Source organism: Macaca thibetana, chromosome 20 (genome assembly GCF_024542745.1).
Source record: "Macaca thibetana thibetana isolate TM-01 chromosome 20, ASM2454274v1, whole genome shotgun sequence".
Classification (NCBI taxonomy): Eukaryota; Metazoa; Chordata; class Mammalia; order Primates; family Cercopithecidae; genus Macaca; species Macaca thibetana.
In genome coordinates this window covers 24,782,197-24,800,103 of record NC_065597.1, presented here as the reverse complement: position 1 = coordinate 24,800,103, position 17,907 = coordinate 24,782,197, and the positions used below count along the sequence as shown (strand labels likewise).

At 48.5% G+C, this 17,907-nt stretch overlaps 1 protein-coding gene across 1 annotated transcript in view; it reads right to left on the bottom strand.

Moving 5' to 3' along the window:
* PLCG2 (phospholipase C gamma 2) overlaps positions 1-12,022 on the bottom strand; it is a 190,312-nt gene extending 178,290 nt beyond the window's left edge. Inside the window, exons 1-2 of the mRNA XM_050773193.1 lie at positions 11,855-12,022; positions 5,288-5,528 (exon numbers count right to left, since the gene is read on the bottom strand). Coding sequence (XP_050629150.1) covers positions 5,288-5,480 — 193 coding nt within the window. The 5' untranslated portion in view covers positions 5,481-5,528; positions 11,855-12,022. The remainder of the gene's footprint in view (positions 1-5,287; positions 5,529-11,854) is intronic.
* Between the last annotated feature and the right edge of the window lie 5,885 nt (positions 12,023-17,907).

The window sequence follows — 17,907 nt, the reverse complement described above, 5'->3', positions numbered from 1 at the left end:
CTGTAATCCCAGCACTTTGGGAGGCCGAGGCGGGCGGATCACAAGGTCAGGAGATCGAGACCACGGTGAAACCCCGTCTCTACTAAAAATACAAAAAATTAGCCGGGCGCGGTTGTGGGCGCCTGTAGTCCCAGCTACTCGGGAGGCTGAGGCAGGAGAATGGCGTGAACCCGGGAGGCGGAGCTTGCAGTGAGCCGAGATCGCGCCACTGCACTCCAGCCTGGGCTGGGCGACAGAGCGAGACTCCGTCTCAAAAAAAAAAAAAAAAAAAAAAAAAAAAAAAAACAGGGTTCACAGCAAAACCCTATTTTACCCAGTGACATTTTATTGCTGTGAGCAAAGCAAACACATGACTCTAGAGCAGTTTCTCAACCCCTGCACCACTGACATGTTTGCTGGATCACTCTCTGTAGTGGGGACTGTCCTGTGCACTGTAGAACGTTTAGCAGCCTCTCTGGCCTCTACACACTGGATGCCAGTAGCACCCTGTATCCCAGGTGAGAAAATCAAACACGTCTCCAGACATTGCCAAATGCTCCGTACCCTGGAGTAGGGAGGAGGAGGCAAAAATCACCCTGGTTGACAACCACGCACTGCTTTAGACAGTAGGACCCAGTGTTTTACCCGGGGCTGCACAGGGATTGTAACACCTGTCCAAAAGTCACACACCACTTGCCAACTATTCCAAAACCATGTACCGGTGCTCCTCTCATATGCACCCGCCCCTGAAGACCCCACGGTAACCAGCAAGTTCCTAACCAGAACCCCGTGAATGAATTGCCAGAGCTGGGAGTTCTTCTTGAGATGAAATGTCACCCTTCTCAGCAGGAGACTGAGCAGTGATACTGACAGTCCCCACCCAGGGCCTGAAGGCTCTCTCAAGGTGTGAGGGGGAAGGATCATTTATAAGCTCTTCACACATAATTGGCTTTCCCTGTCACTTCACCAACAATGTCATCTCAAACAGGACCTCCACAGTGTGTTCAAAGATACAAATCCAACCACGTCGTCCCTCTTCTGAAAACCTGAGAATGGACCCTACTCCCCTGCAGTCCAAACCCCTAAGCAAGACTTTAATTCCCTACACAGGCTGGACTCTACTAGTTAGCAACAACAGCAAAAATCACGACAGTGGTGGTTCCCAACAACTGAGTGCCTGTCACATGCTATGAATTCAGCTGAGCCTCTCTGATGCATCTTCTCATTTGCTTCTTCCCAACCATGACCCTGTGGGGTAGACACCAGTGTTATTTCCATTCCACAGATAAGGGAATTAAAGTTCAGAGAGTGGAGGTAACTTGCCCAAGATCACACAGCAAAGTTCATCCAATGGCACTGGAAGTCAAGCCCCGTACTGCTCATACCTGATAAAGCAATATAGGCTCCATGAAGATTTGAATCCAATTTAATAACTGCTATATCTCTAGTGCCTAGGGCAGTACCTACAGCAGGCATTCAAACGGCAGAGGGGAGGCAAAGGAGAGGAGCAAAAGTGGGAAGGGAAGGCGAAAGAAAGAGAAAGTGGGAGGGAGAAAAGGAGGGAGAAGAGGGAGAAGGGGAAAGAAGGGCAGTTTCTCTCCAGTGGCATATGTGTGAAACCTGCCTAGTTACCAGACCATCTGGGGGATTTATTATAATACAACGCCCCTGCCAAAGTGGTGAAATATCATCATTCTTGGTCACTCCAGGGAGAAAGAAGAAGGAAACAAAGAGGCTGAACAGATAAATAAAAGAATGAATTGAGGCCAGACATGGTAGTTCCTGTCTGTAATCCCAGCACGTTGGGAGACCAAGGTGGGAGGATTGCTTGAGGCCAGGAGTTTGAGACCAGCCTGGGCAACATAGCAAGACCCTATCTACACAAAAGTTAAAATACCAGCCAGGCATGGCGATGCTCACCTGTAGTCTCAGCTACATGGGAGACTCAGCTGCATGGCTCAAGCAGGAGGATCACTTGAGCCCAGGAGTTCACAACTATAGTGAACCATGATCAGGCCATTGCACCCTAACCTGGGCAACAGAGCAAGACCCTGTCTCTAAAACAGAGAGCGAGAGTAAGAGAGCGCACCCACATAAGCAAGTGAAGTGATATTACTTAGCAGAAGGGGAACATGACAGGGCATAGATTTCAAGCCAAAATCCTATCTCATGCCCATCAGAATGAGCTTCAGAAGAAGGTTCCAATATGCTCTACTTTCTTTTATATATATATTTATTTTATTTTACTTTAAGTTCCGGGATACGTGTGCAGAACGTTCAGGTTGGTTGCCTAGGTGTATACACATGCCATGGTAATACCTTATACTTTCAAGATCCTCCCTGGGTATTTCTGATGGGCAGCTAGGCTTGGGATGGGCAGGTTGAGAAGAGAAAGGAACAACCTGCAGTCTACTCTCAACGTGGCCCACCTGTATTTACCATCAGTGCCAACCCTCTCACCACTTGTGGGGGAAGGGAGGGTGGCCACCCAAGCTGCAACAGGTTTCTGGGCCACCTGGGGGTGAAGCCGACCAATGCAAACAGTGGAGAGGGAAGATGGCTACCTCCACACGGGCAGTTTCAAATCAGGGCTCTGGCTCTGTGCCACAAGAGACCCACTTTGTTCCGAAACCAGGAGAAGCCTTTCAGAAAGCAATTTGATCACACTCATGATAGGATACATCAAATTAAGGATGACACCAAGCTACCAAAATCTACCTGTGGATAGCCAAGTTTAGCAGCCAGGCAGCATAGATGAGGGTGCAGGCAACAGGTACTTTTACACCTTGTAGCTGAAACATACAGTGGGGCAACCTCTTTTGCAGGGTGCTGCCAAACTTCCCTTTAAAGTTAAAATATGCCATAGCCTTCAGCTCAGAAATAAACCTCCAGGAAGCTGTCCTTTGGATATACCCATACATACACATGAAGAATGATGCAAGGATCACCCTTCTCTATCACTGGAGGGAATACAAATGGTGCAGCCACTTGGGAAAACAGTCTGACCGTTCCTAAAATGATGAAACTGAGTTAGCATAAGACCCAGCAATTCCACTCCTAGGTATATACCCAAAAGAAATAAAAACAGACACCCACACAAAAACTTGTAGAGAAACATTCTTAGCAGCACTATTTACATTAGCCAAAGGGCGGCAACAACCCAAGTGTTCGTCAACAGATGATTGACTACATAAATTGTGGAACAGCCATACAATGTATCATGATTCTGCCATAAAAAGGGAAATTTCTGATCCACGCAACAAAGAGGATGAACTTTGAAAAATGCTGAGTCAAAGAGGCCAGTCACAAAAGCCCACATATATATGATCCATTTCTATGAAATGTCCAGAACAGGGAGGTTTATAGAAACAGAATTAAATTTAACAGTTGCTTACGTCTGGTAGGGGGATGAGGGGATGGGGCGATGGTGAAAGGTATGGGGTTTCATTTTGAGGTGATATAAATGTTCTACATTTGATGATAGTGGTGCTTGCACATATATATAAATATACTAAAACCACCACATTATACATGCTGCATACAATGGGTGAAGTCTACGTATATTATGTGAATTATGTCTTAATAAAACTATTATTAAAAAAAAAAAAAAAACAGTACAAGGCTGGATGAGGTGGCTCATGCCTATAATCCCAATGCTTTGGGAGACCAAGGAGGGAGGATCACTTGAGCACAGGAATTCGAGACCAGCCTAGACATAGCGAGATCCCATCTCTACAAAAAAATAAAATAAAATTCAATTAAAATAAATTACCCAGGCATGGTGGTGCATTCCCATGGTCCTAGCTACTTGGGAGACTGAGGCAGGAAGGTCACTTGAGCCCAGAGGGTAGAGGCTGCAGTGAGCCATGATCATGCCATTGCACTCCATCCTGGGTAACAGAAAGAGATCCTGTCTCAAAAAAATTAAATCTGTTTAAAAAAAGAGTACAACGATAGTCACTTCGACTAATAAGAAAAGCCTGGAAATAGCACAAAATGCTCCTCTCTGGAGTTAAACTGTTACATTGAGGCCTGTGCCATTACATGTCATGTGTTAAAGAAAGAATGAGATCAATGTGTGCTGATAAGAAACCACCGCCAACATCATTATTAATTAACAAAAAGAAGTCAAGGTGCAGAAGTGTACAGGAGTTCCCATTTTTTTAACCCACACATTAGGCAAGCATAGGCTATTTCTGGAAGATAAAAGTAATTTGTAACGAGCTTGCCTCAGTAGCATGGATTAGGGGCTGGGGAGGAGAAACATTTGAGTTGACTCCTTAACCCCCAGGAATATATATTTCAATTAAAAACTAGTTAATTTAAAAACACAAATTAGAGCAAATCTTTGCAACTGAAAATTGCTTAAGTGCCTTTATTAGTTAAAAACAGTCTTAGAAACTTTAGGATCTGAACCAACAGACCAATCTAAAGGAGGTGGGGGAGGAAGGACACCTCGGACACCGCTACCAGGACCAGAACTGCATTTGAAAGCTACAAAACACTCAGCCGGGCGCGGTGGCTCAAGCCTGTAATCCCAGCACTTTGGGAGGCTGAGACGGGCGGATCACAAGGTCAGGAGATCGAGACCATCCTGGCTAACACGGTGAAACCCCGTCTCTACTAAAAAAATACAAAAAACTAGCCGGGCGAGGTGGCGGGCGCCTGTGGTCCCAGCTACTCCGGAGGCTGAGGCAGGAGAATGGCGTAAACCCGGGAGGTGGAGCTTGCAGTGAGCTGAGATCCGGCCACTGCACTCCAGCCTGGGCGACAGAGCCAGACTCAGTCTCAAAAAAAAAAAAAAAAAAAAAAAAAGAAAGCTACAAAACATTCAACAACTCACTCTCCCTGCTTGGAGACTAAAGCGAAGGCCCCTCACTGCTGTGGTGTGCAGTAAAACACGGTAGCATTTGGTGACCACACTATGAGTTTCTGCAAGCTTGGGCTAGTTAGCCCTTAAGAGGACAGACGACTAGACCAGCTGTGGGAAGCAGACGAGCCCTGATGCTGTCAGATAGGGGACAGACCCACCAGGCAAGGAGGGCTGCCCGAATGCCGTTTCCAAGTTGGCTGACCCCGGCTTCTGTTATTTCACCAGAGCTGTCCTGGCTGAACTTCCTCCACCTGCTGTAAACCTCATCAGAGACCCACACAAACTGGCAATGCTTTCATTTTCAGAAGAATAAAAGAACACATCAAACCAACAACAATCACAGTAATGACAAGATAGGAAAATGGACAGGTGCTCAGGCCAGGGCCCCAGAGGACAGGCCACACTGCCCCGCTGCCCCACCCAGTGAGTACTCACAGAAGCCCTCGATCTTGTCAGCGGTCTTGCTCCAGGCCACCTGCCGCGTCTCCATGATCACCTGGACGGTCCTCCGCTCAGGGGTGGACTTGCGGAAGCTGAACACAGTCATCACTGTCCCCAGCTCCAGGGCTCTCTTGATCTGGCTCTTCTCATATTCCGCAAGGGAATCCACATTGACCATGGTGGACATTGTGGGCCACTCCAGGGAGGAAGGAAGGAATCAGGAGAAATCAGGAGGCTGAAAGGGCAGAATTAAAGAGTGAACTGACTTTAGTATTGAAGGGGATTTAGGTAACAGGGCATGAACTTCAGGAACCAAAATCCTGTCTCATGTCAATCAGGATGAGTTTTAGGAGAAGGTTCTAGTGGCAAGGCATTGCTGGCCACTCAGAGAGCTTAGGCAGGACACAAAGGTTTAAATGGAAACTGAAGTGTGAGAAGAGCCCCTGGCCTCAAGGACCCAACCGTTACCTGGGCTTTGAATAACCAAATCACCCTGGCCTGGCAGTGACCTCCTCGCTCCCCAACCACTCTTATCCTACAGAATATTTGAATAGCCAAAACAACCCAGCCTGGCTCCCATCTCTCACCCCTGATCTCCAATATCCTTCTCTATCCTGTCTAGAGATTGCTAACCATCTCTTTACTTCCTAAGCAAAACTAAGAACACACAAAAAAATGAAATAAACAAAAAACAAACCAAGCCTTCAGAAGCGTCCATGGAGACCTTGGCAAATGGTTCCTCTGCATAGAAATGAGGATAAAAGGCAGGAAATGTCAGCTCTTGGAAGCTTCAAGTTCAAACCCCAGAGAAGGCTCCTGCTGACTGTGTGGCTCTCGGTAGACTGCTTGACCTCTCTGTGCCTGTTTCAGCCTTTTTAAAATGGGAGTGTTCAGAAATGCCCCAGCAAAGCACCTGGGGTGATGCCCAGCACCTAGAAGGTGTCCTTGATTGCTGTTTATGCTCGCGGGCGGTGTCAGAGAGGTGCTTGGGCCCAAAATCTTGGCGGAATCCTTTCGTGGACTCTCTCACGACCACTTCCAACGCATCTCACCCTTTCACCGGCTCCTCCTAGGATCTCATACTTGAACTATTCTAATCCTGGTCTCCCCACTTCTTCCCTGACCTGCTAGGGTTAATTCTCAAACCCAGAGCCAGAAAGATCCTTTTAGAACATGAATCAAATCATGTCACTCCTCTGCTCAAAATCCGTAGTCATTCCCTGAGCCCTCACTCTGTACCATCCCCTTATTCTGCCTCCCTAATCCCCAGAAACACATTGCCTGCCCCCAAAATAGGACTTAGAGTGACGGAGCTCCCCAGGCCCTGGAGCTGAGCCACCAGGGACCCCCTTGCCAGCTAGGCCGCAGCCACTACAAGAAGTTACTTAGATCCTCTGGGCTCATTTCCAATCCCATAAAAGAAGGTAACAGTATCCACCATCTAAATGTGTTTGTAAGGCTTAAACAAGATAATGTATCTCAGGCCCTTATAACAATGATACAAAGTCAGCACTCCTTAGATTAAGCTATTGTTAAAATTACCATTATTTGTTCTGTTTCTTATCTCCTTCTTTCCCTCCAAGTCCCTGTAGATGCCTGGAGTTGTTACTCTGTAGCTCTCAAGGTTACAGAGGATAGACCTTTCCAGGATCTAAAGAGGAAGGAGTTCTGAGAAGCTGGTGTTCAGCCAGGGCTGTCTACGATTCCCGCCCAGCTCAGCCTCCTGCCAAGCTGCTCTAAATCTGTGCCTCGCTTCCCTCATCTGTAAAATGGAGGTTAAATGTCCACAAGGGGCGACTGGGAGGACGAAAAACTACAAGGTATGCACAGCCTGCAGCATTTAGCAGGGTCTCAGTTAACATTAATCAGGCACTGGGGAAGGCATTAATCAAATGTCAACTCTATGCCAGGCACTGAGCTGGGGACTAGGATGCAAATGAGGGGAATGGGGAGGGGCTCAGGATTTGCCCTTTGCCCCCACCTCCCTCTACTGCACACCCATACCAAAGGCACCTCCTCGGCCAACCACACTAGCAACAGGAGATAATTACACCTGCCCTGTGCCCATGTGGAAACAGACTAATTAACTGAGAATTCTAATGTAGTCACAAGTGCAGCAGCAGAAGCATGCATGGGGAGGCGGCAGGCAGAGAGCATCACGAAGGGCCCCTAAATTTAATCTGGAGTGGGGCTAGGCACTTAAAGGACTCAGAAAAAGTTTTCAGGGGAAAAAAGCAGGCATCTGAATTCAATCTTCCAAAAAAGACGAAGCAGGAGGAACCGGCTTGAAGTTTAAGCAAAGACCGCGAGGCAGAACAGAGTATGCTAAAAACCCTGCTGAGAGTTAATGTGCATCTTACCTTATCAGGAGAAACCTAAAATAACCTCCTGATCATTACCCAGGACAAAGGGATGAACAAGGTGCCCCCATGGCCTACTTTATCCCTGTTAAGCAGCCGTTTATTGGGCACCTCCCTGGGCGCCAAGCACCTGTCATGTCTGGTTCATCTCATTTATCTCAATGGGAAATAGTGCAGGGGAAAACTGAAATCCCAAGAGGTCACATTACTTGATCAAAGTCATGTAGACCAGTGGCAGCACAAAGATCAAAACCCTCACCTGAGTCCCAAGCCCCCAGTCCAGAACCCTGTGGCAGAATTTGGCCAGATATTAACTGATTTGCCAATACTTGCCCCTCTCAAAAGAGGTTAAGGGACTTATCCAAGGTCACACAGATAGACAGTGGCTGAAACTGGAATTGACCCAGGTGCCAACCACAAAGCTCTTCACTATGTTGACTGTCCCCAGCCACGCATCCTGGAGTTCCACACTCCCAGGTCTCTAGGTCATCATCCACTGGAATATAAGTAGGAAACACAAGCCCCATTATAACACCTTCAATTAGACAGAAACCAGGACAAGGGACCAGGCTCCTCAGTTCTTTCCAGCCGTGCATCTGGGAAGGACTTGGACTTAACCTTCCCCAGGGTTCCAGTTACTTCCAGCTTGGAAGCCCAGTGGATCAGCTCAGCCATAAACACCAGCTCTTCCATGCTGCCTCTCACCAATTTTTTTTTAATACCTGCTCACAGGTTGCCCTAAAAGAGCAGGGGTGGAATTTACACTCTTACTTACAGTGGCTGACACCGTTCCTTTGAAAACACTGTATCCCCTCTGTTGCTGCAGGGTGGTGTCAGGTGCAGTAGTAATGTCCCTTCAACTATTGGAGGGCCCTTACCACTCAAGTATTTGCCTGTGCCCCATTTTAACAGAATTGTTTTATGGGATTTTGGATGAAATCCTGTACTGGCTTACCATGCAGAGAGCACTGAAGAGACAAAAACTCCTTTGATTTCTGGTTTGGGGTTCTTGTAACTCATGAAATGCCCTTCTAAAGAAGCTTATGAGATACAAGAACATGAATGAGCTCATGAGATACAATTGGAAACAGATCTTCATGCCCAAAAGATTCTTGGAGTCCACCATTCAAATCCTGCCAGCACCCAGCTCAGGCCTCCGGCGTGCCATGCTTTAGCAACTATGGCAGGGAGGTCTCCAAGGCCTTGACCCCAGGGGAGTGCACCAGCCATCACAGCAACTTCCATTTTGCTTCTGCTTTTTTGTTGTTGTTTTTTCAAAAAAAAAAAAAAAAAAAGGCTTGAAATCCCTTTTTTGTTCCTGTTTCCCATTCTTAATGGGAAATTCTATAAAATCACTTATTTTGTAAATACAAACATGGCTGAGTTTGAATAACTGATTTCTGCCATTTTTACATTTCATGTCTTTCTAAAGGACATTTTCTTGTATCTCAAAAGCTCATTCATGTTCTTGTATTTCATAAACTTATTTAGAAGGGCATAAAATGAGATATAAGGACCCCAAACCAGAAATCAAAGGAGTTTTTGTCTCTTCAGTGCTCTCTGCATGGTAAGCCAGTACAGCATTTCATCCAAAATCCCACAAAACAATTCTGCTAAAATGGGGCACAGGCAAATACTTGTGTGGTAAGGGCCCTCCAACAGTTCAAGGGACATTCCCACTGCACCTGACACCCATCCTGTGGCATCAGAGGGGATACACTATTCTCAAAGGAATGGTGTCAGCCACCGGAGGTGAGAGTGTAAATTCAACCCCTGCTCTTTTAGGGCAACCTGTGAGCAGCTATTAAAAAGCAAAACAAGCATATGCTTCAATCCTGCAATTGTACATGTACAGAAAGACATGCATAAAGATGCAATATGTATGACAGAAAATCATGGAAGCAATATTTGCAATAGAAATACAAAAAAAAAAAAAAACAGAAAACAATTGCTCATCAATGTGGGGGGCCTCCTGGATAAACCATGGTGCACATGCATTGAAGAATGTTCAGTTGCTATCAGAAAGAATGAGGATGATGGATAAGCAATTGGATCTGGAAAGATTTGTGAGGTCAATGAAAAAAATAGTTGCAAACAATAGTTGCAAGTGTATGAGTATAGTACAATTCCATTTTTATAAAGGCAATCTGCTGGTAAATCCAGGAGAGTGGTTAGTATTTATTGGAGTCTGGGTGAGGGTAGAGGATACGACTTGGACTTTACATGTAAAGTGATGATGTAACGGGAAAACTTTTCTCTTTGTGTTCTTGCTCTTTTATAAATTAATAAGCGTTTGTTTGTTGTTTGTTTGTTTTGAGACGGAGTCTCCCTCTTGTCACCCAGGCTGCAGTGCAGTGGCACGATCTGGGTTCACTGCAATCTCTATCTCCTGGGTTCAAGTGATTCTCCTGCCTCAGCCTCCTGAGTAGCTGGGATTACAGGCTCAACCCACCACGCCCAGGTAATTTTTTTTTTTTTTTTGAGACGGAGTCTCGCTCTGTCGCCCAGGCTGGAGTGCAGTGGCGCAATCTCGGCTCACTGCAAGCTCCGCCTCCCGGGTTCACGCCATTCTCCGGCCTCAGCTTCCCCAGTAGCTGGGACTACAGGCGCCCGCCACTGTGCCCGGCTAATTTTTTTCTATTTTTAGTAGAGACGGGGTTTCACCATGGTCTCGATCTGCTGACCTTGTGATCCGCCCGCCTCGGCCTTCCAAAGTGCTGGGATTACAGGCGTGAGCCACCGCGGCCCAGGTAATTTTTATAGTTTTAGTAGAGATGGGGTTTCACCATGTTGGCCAGGCTGGTCTGGAACGCCTGACCTCAAGAGATCCGCCCGCCTCGGCCTCCCAAAGTGCTGGGATTACAGGCGTGAGCCACCGCGCCCAACCAAGAAGTGTTTTCACAAGTTTTTTCACCAGCAGTTTTTCACTGACTCTACCGAATGAGTGCAAAACAGCTACTCATGGGGTCTCTGCTTTTCCTCTTCCAGAGGAACTGCCCATACTCCAGTCGCTGGTGGGGGGTGGCAGCTGCATCATTAGGTGACTTAAACATCAGTGAGGCTCACAATGAGGATTGGCCCTGAGTTGGCATACACGTGAGTGCACACACACCGTTGCAAGAGAAACTGCTTGAGGCTGGCATAGACTTCAAAATTCTCTAACACTTCCCCACAGAACTGTAGCTAAGGACGAGGGCCCATGCCCCCACAGAATGCCCTTGAACCAGAGAGTCAGGAACTGCCCGAGGACTCTCCATGGATACGCCCCGATTCTCAGCGAACCTCGTGGAACAGCAATAATCTCGACACAGCCCTGGAAAACAGGCTTGGGTGGCTCCAGTATCCAGAAGGCGAAACAGACTCAAAAAAGTTCTTCAATTTGCCCAGGGTCACACTGATGGAACTGAAATTCAAATTAAGTTCTGATGGACAAGGCCACCTGTTACCCTCGAGCATGTCACCCCTTTAAACACCACCCCCCCTCCCATAGTTTCTCACCTTAGTTCAAGATTTGGGTACCAAGAGAGCCCCGCCCCACCCTCCTGCTGGAATCCAGGAGCTCGCTGTCCAAACGGGACACATCTTTAACTTGAACTCTTGCTGTGCAGGTAATGCCCTCATTAGGATTCCAAAGTATAACCAGGAACACGCACAGACACACGCATAATTACGCAGAGAGTTGTGGAGCGGGCATCGCGAGTGTCCTGCAAGCTCTCCAAAACTATCGGGGAAGGACTGCGCCTCCCGCGGTATCGCCCCCACCCGCCACCCGCAACCACCGAAGTGAGACGGGGAAGTGTGGCTCCGAGCGTCCGAGAGCTCTGGGCACAGGGGCGGTCAAGAGAGACGGCGCCACCCCACGTAGAGCCGCTCGGAAAGAGGAGTTTTGAACGCCAGCCCCCGCACGACCTCTGACCTTCCTCCGGGTCCCCATTCAAAGTTGGGGCCGCCCCACCGCACAGACCGGAGAGGTGGCGCTGGCCCCGGGTGAGGAAGTGCCGGCGGCTGAGCCAGGATCCCTGCCGTCACCAAACGGACCCGGGCACGGTGGGCCGGGGTCCCGGAGGGTGCGCCCCGTCCCTGCCCGCTCCGGCTGAGCCAGGGCGCAGACCCCCTCGGATACAGCGCCCTGGGCGCCGGTCCCCGCCGGGCGCAGGTCCCTGGGCGCCCTGCTTGCCTCGCTCGCGGCCGAGCAGCTCACCTGGCCGTGCCGCCCGGGCGCAGCTGCCCGCCTGCCCCGGGTTTGGGCTCCGAGGTCCCGCGCGCAGCCGCCCGCGTCCGGACTCGGGTTACTCCCCGCGGCTCACGCCCTCCGCCACCGGCGCTCGCTACTTCTGCTTCGGCCGCGGCCCCGCGCCACGTGATCCTCGGGGGCCGCCCCCCCGCTCCGCCCCGCCCCGCCCCTGGCGCGCCCAGTCTGATCTGCCTCTCGGAGCGCACCCCGAGCGCCGCGTCCCGGCGCCCTCCCCGCCGTGGGGCGGCCCAGGCCTGGAGCCCCGCCTCTGCGTGCCAAGGAAGAAACTGAGGCAGCCCGAGGGGAGGCTACCTGCCCGAGGCCACTTGGCCAGGTGCAAAGGGAGTGCACCAATATCGCAGCATTCCTGGAGCGCCGGCCGCAGTCCAGGTGTTTGCTGTATACTTAACACACTCCCGGTCGGGCGCCCGGGCTCACGCCTGTCATCTCAGCACTTTGGGAAGCCTAGACGGGAGGATCGCTTGAGCTGGAGAGTTCAATGCAGCAATGAGCTAGGACGGGTGTGGCCAAGGGACACTCCGTCTCAAAAATAAATAAATAAATAAATAAATAATAAAAATAAATATACTCCTCACAATCACCCGCCAGGAATTGCCAATTCATGGCCCTAATTTGAAGCCCTCGTTGAGGATGCGCTGGAGTCAGAGTACACTTTACCTTAGGCAGACCACTTAAATACCAACAGCCTCGGTTTCCCCAGCTGAAAAACGTGATCAACACAGTGCCAGCCCCAGAGAGTCAGGAGCAAAGAACCCCAGACAACTGATGTCCCGTTTTCCTGATCTCATGAGAAGAAGCTAATATGTTCTTTAAGAAACTTATTTTTTTCATTCGTATGTTGCATGAAGCTATCTGATTCAAACCCTTCCTATGCTCTTTAATGGAGGTATCTTCGTTGTGACTAGACCCAGCTTCAGAGGCACCTAGTCAGCTGTTAGGCACTTGAATTTCACTTCTAAGTTGCTTGAGTTATACTGTTTTTTCAAAGAGGCAGGGTCTCTGTCACCCAGTCTGGAGTGCAGGGGTGCCATCATAGCTCACTGCATCCTTGAACTCCAGAGCTCAAGCGATCCTCCTACTTCCACCTCCTGAAGAGATAGGACTACAGATGCACATCACACTTGGCTAATTTTCTCTTTTTTAGACAGGAGGTTTCACTATGTTGCCCAGGCTGGTCTTGAACTCCTGACCTCAAGCAATCCTCCTGCCTCTACCTCCCAAAGCACTGGGATCACAGGCTTGTGCCACTGCACCTGGTGTGTTATAGGTTTGTTTTGTTTTGTTTTTTTTGAGATGAAGCCCCGCTCTGTTGCCCAGGCTGGAGTGCAGTGGCACGATCTCGGCTCACTGCAACCTCCACCTCCCAGGTTCAAGCGAGTCTCCTGCCTCAGCCTCCTGAGTAGGTGGGATTATAGGTGCATGCCATCATGCTCAGCTAATTTTTTGTATTTTTAGTAGAGATGGGGTTTCACCATGTTGGCCAGACTGGTCTCAAACTCCTGACCTCAAGTGATCCACCCACCTTGGCCTCCCAAAGTGCTGGGATTACAGGCATGAGCCACTGCGCCCAGCCTGTTATAGAATTTTTGAATTGAGGAATATCACTGTCAATGTTGTATCCCAAGCCACAGGATTCGTTTGCTGACTTCTCAAGATCTGTGGATTCATTTCTTTCAGCACTGCCAACCAGGGTGTGCACCCATGCTCATCAACACAGATCACTTAACACATCAACTTTTAAAAGAGATCTTGGAAGTACTCATGACATCAGTCACTTGAAGTCATGGGGGCCAATTCCCCAGGAAAAAATGGCTACATCTAGGGACAATTTCTTTGCCTCAATTTTTTTTTTTTTCAAAACTTCAGCTTGTATTTATTTCAACCAATCTTTTTCACACTTTTGTTTTAGTATGTGTTAAATAATGTACATAATATATTTGAACAGTCATATATATGTATAATTTATTACAAAGTCTACATGGATAGGGGAGTGGGTTAAATCTCTTGCTGACAAAACGAGAATGTGGGGAGACCACTCTAGGGAACCGTGGCTCCTAAAAGCCTATCTTGACAGATGCCAATTCTGGCTGGATTTTTCTCTCATCTGTGGGAACCAAGCAAAAAAATAAGAACATGAAGAACAGGTTTCTGTTTAATCTATGTCTGTGAGCCTATAGCATTTTTGAGTTAAAATGTCCATTGTGTGTGAGATAATGGTCATAGTAGATGGCAGTTTGCTCTCTTTTCTTTCAGGTTTTTAATTCCCTTTCTTCCTTGCCTCATTTTTTGCTAACCAACTCCCAGCCCAATCCCGCTCCACCAGGTGAACAACTGAAGGAATCAGTGGATTGAAAGAGAGTACTGGGGGCCCTCATCTCTTTCTCAAACTCTAACTTGGTTGTTCAAAATAAAAATAATCTGCTGGGTGCAGTGGCTCATGCCTGTAATCCCAGCACTTTGGAAGGCCAAGGCAGGCAGCTCACCTGAGATCAGGAGTCCACGATGAGCCTGGCCAATATGGTAAAACCCCCTCTCTACTAAAACCACAAAAATTAACCAGGCATGTTGGCACACACCTGTAGTCTCAGCTACTTGGGAGGCTGAGGCAGGAGAATCGTTTGAACCCAGGAGGCAGAGGTTGCAGTGAGTCAAGGTGGCACCACTGCACTCTAGCCTGGGTGATAGAGCAAGACTCCATCTCAAAAATAACAATCATCATCATCCTCAAGGTGGCAGCCGCTGCTCTGGGAAGACTCCAGTGTAAAATGACACTTCTTTTCCAAAGGATAATAGGGAGGGAAGGAATCATTCTGTGAATTTATTCTTTTTCAAGGAATAAAATAGGTAGGGAAAGAAACCACTCTGGGCCGGGCACAGTGGCTCACGCCTGTAATCCCAGCACTTTGGGAGGCCGAGGCAGGTGAATCACGAGGTCAGAAGATGAAGACCATCCTGGCTAACACAGCGAAAACCCGTCTCTATTAAAAATACAAAAAAATTAGCTAGGTGTGGTGGTGGGCGCCTGTAGTGCCAGCTACTCGGGAGGCTGAGGCAGGAGAATGGTGTAAATCCAGGAGGTGGAGATTGCAGTGAGCCGAGATCGTGCCACTGTACTCTAGTCTGGGCGACAGAGAGAGACTCCGTCTCAAAAAAAAAAAAAAAGAGAAAGAAACACTCTGTGGGTTCAGACACATGCGGTAGAAAGACCCTGTCACAGGTTAGCTGTCAGAGGGCTGGAGGGGGTTAAGTCAGTGGGTGGTGGGGGCAAGACTTGAACCTCAGCCTGTCTGGTGCCAAAGCCCATGGGCATGGTGACCTGCCACCCATCCCCAGATTAATAAGAGACATTCAGGCAGGGAGATGTGTGTTTGTAGCCACTCTACATAGATTCACAAATGGGTCAGCAAGTGACCTCAAAGGCTAGGGGGAATCTTTCTTTTCCTTTTCCTATGAAAGAAAGAAGGAGGGGGGTGGGTGGGTTAGAAAGAAAAACCTGAAAGAAAATTACATTTTAAGCTCCATCATCTTGACTCTTTGTATTCTGTGTTGCTCACCAGTCGTTGAGCATGCAAATGCTTTTCCCTATTACCCTCTTCTCTTTGTTGGCGGCCATGGTGCATTGGACCGTTAGCCTCTCTGGGTATCAGTTACCTCATTATTATACCTATGGGTATCAGAAATGTACCTACATCTGAGGGGGATTGTAAGATGAGGGAGGTAAAGCACTCATCCCCATGGGGCAAAACCAGGGCTGGCTCTTTTAGGAATTGTTACTGGGAAGAAGACCTACTGTGAAAGCATGAAATTGGGAAGCAGGGAATCTGGGCTCCAGTCCCAGGTCTGCGCCTTCCTTAGTTGTATGACTGTGGGTTGCTCAGCCACCCGCTTTGGACCTAATTTCCCCATCATAAGACCCACCTTTGGCATATCCAGAATCAGCAAATCTATAGAGATAGAATGTAGATCAGTGGTTGCCAAGGACCAGGAAAGCAGAGAGTGGGCCTATCAGAAGGTAACAGATAAGGGGTACAGGGCTGCTCTTTGGGATGATAAGAAGGTTCTAAAATTGATTGTGACAATGGCTGCTCAGCCCTGTGAATGTGCTGAAGTCTCTGTACTGTACACTTTACATGGATGAGTCGCATGGGATGTGAATTATATCTCAATAAAGGTGTTTTGAAAAATATCTGTGATCTGGGCACATTGGCTCATACCTGTAATCTCAGCTATTTGGGAGGCTAAGGAGGGTGGACCACTTAAGCCCAGGAGTTCAAGACTAGCCTGGGCACCATGATGAGACCGCCATCTCTACAAAAATCTTTAACAATTAGCCAGGCATGGTGGCGTGTGCCTGAGTCCCAGCTACTCAGGAAGCTGAGGCTGGAGGATCACTTGAGCCCAGGAGGCAGAGGGTGCAGGCAGTGAGCCGAGATCATGTGCCACGGCACTCCAGCCTGAGCAACAGAGTAAGACCCTGACCAAAAACAAAAACAAACAAACAAAAAAACTCTTAGAGGGTTATTTCAAACCTAGACCTCCTCTCTCCTCCTCCACCAACACCTCCAAAGGCAGTGACCAGGCTGAGGTCCATCGCCCTGCCCCAGGGAACCTCGCCAACCCTACCCCTCTACCCCCACAACCAAAATGACCAGAAACCGCCCCGGAGCCCTTGAGCCCAGTTTCCTTTCCCAACATTGTTCAGAGAATCACACATCCCTGGGGACGAGCCGAGTCCCAGCTGCTGGCTGGCAGGCCTCTGTGACAGGAAGTACCACCCAGAACGGGCTTTCAATGGGGTTAGGCTTCACTGCTTCCGGGGGCAGGGGGAAGGCAGGCCCCTCTGCTATTTAAACTGTGGCCAGCTTGGTAGAGCCTCTGGTTTAATGTTAATGGTTTCGCTTTTTTTTTTTTTTTTTTTTTTTTTTTAATCGCCCAGGCTGGAGTGCAGCAGTTGGAGCTCAGTTCACTGCAACCTCTGCCTCCTGGGCTCAAGTGATTCTCGTGCCTTAGCATCCTGAGTAGTTGGGACTACAGGTGTGCACCATCATGCCTGGCTTTTTTTTTTTTTTTTTTTTTTTTTTGTATTTTTAGTAGAGATAGGGTTTTGCCATGTTGACCAGGCTGGTCTTGAACTCCTGACCTCAGGTGATCCACCCACCTCGGCCTCCCAATGTGCTGTGATTACAGGCGTGAGCCACCGTGCCTGGCCCCTTTCATTCATTCAACAAACACTGAGCCCTTATTTAATACCAGGCCTCGTGTCTTCCTGTCAAAGGCTGATGTAACAAATTATCATCAACTGGGTGACTTACAAAAAAAAATGGAAATATATCATCTCACAGTTCTGGAGGCCAGAAGTCTGAACGCAAGGTGCCAGCAGCAGCACTGGTTCCCTCCTTAAGCCCTAGGTGAGAATCCGCCCCATGCCTTTCTCCCCGGGTCTGTGGTTGGTGGTGATCCTGTGCTCCTTGCCTTGGAGCTGCATCACTCTAGCTCTGCCTCTGTCTTCTCATGGCCCTCTGCTCTCTGTCTCAAACAGCCCTCTCCTTTCTCTGGTAAGAACACCAGTCCTCCCATTTAGTGTCCACCCTGAATCCAGGATGATCTCATCTTGAGATCCCTAACTTCATTACCTCTATCAAGGCCCTATTTCCAGCCTTGCACCAGTGGCTCACACCTATAATCCCAGCACTGTGGGAGGCCAAGGCAGGTGGATCGTTTAAGGTCGGGAGTTTAAGACCACGCTGGCCAACATGGTGAAACCCCATCTTTACTAAAAATACAAAAAGTAGCCAGACGTAGTGGCACAGCCTGTAGTCCCAGCTACTTGGGAGGCTGAGGCAGGAGAATCATTTGAGCCTGGGAGGCAGAGGTTGCAGTGAGTAGACATCCTGCCCCTGCACTCCAGCCTGGGCAACAGAGACTCTCCATCTCAAAAAACAAACAGGCAAACAAACCTTATTTCCAAGTAAGATTACATTCACAGGTACATGGTTTAG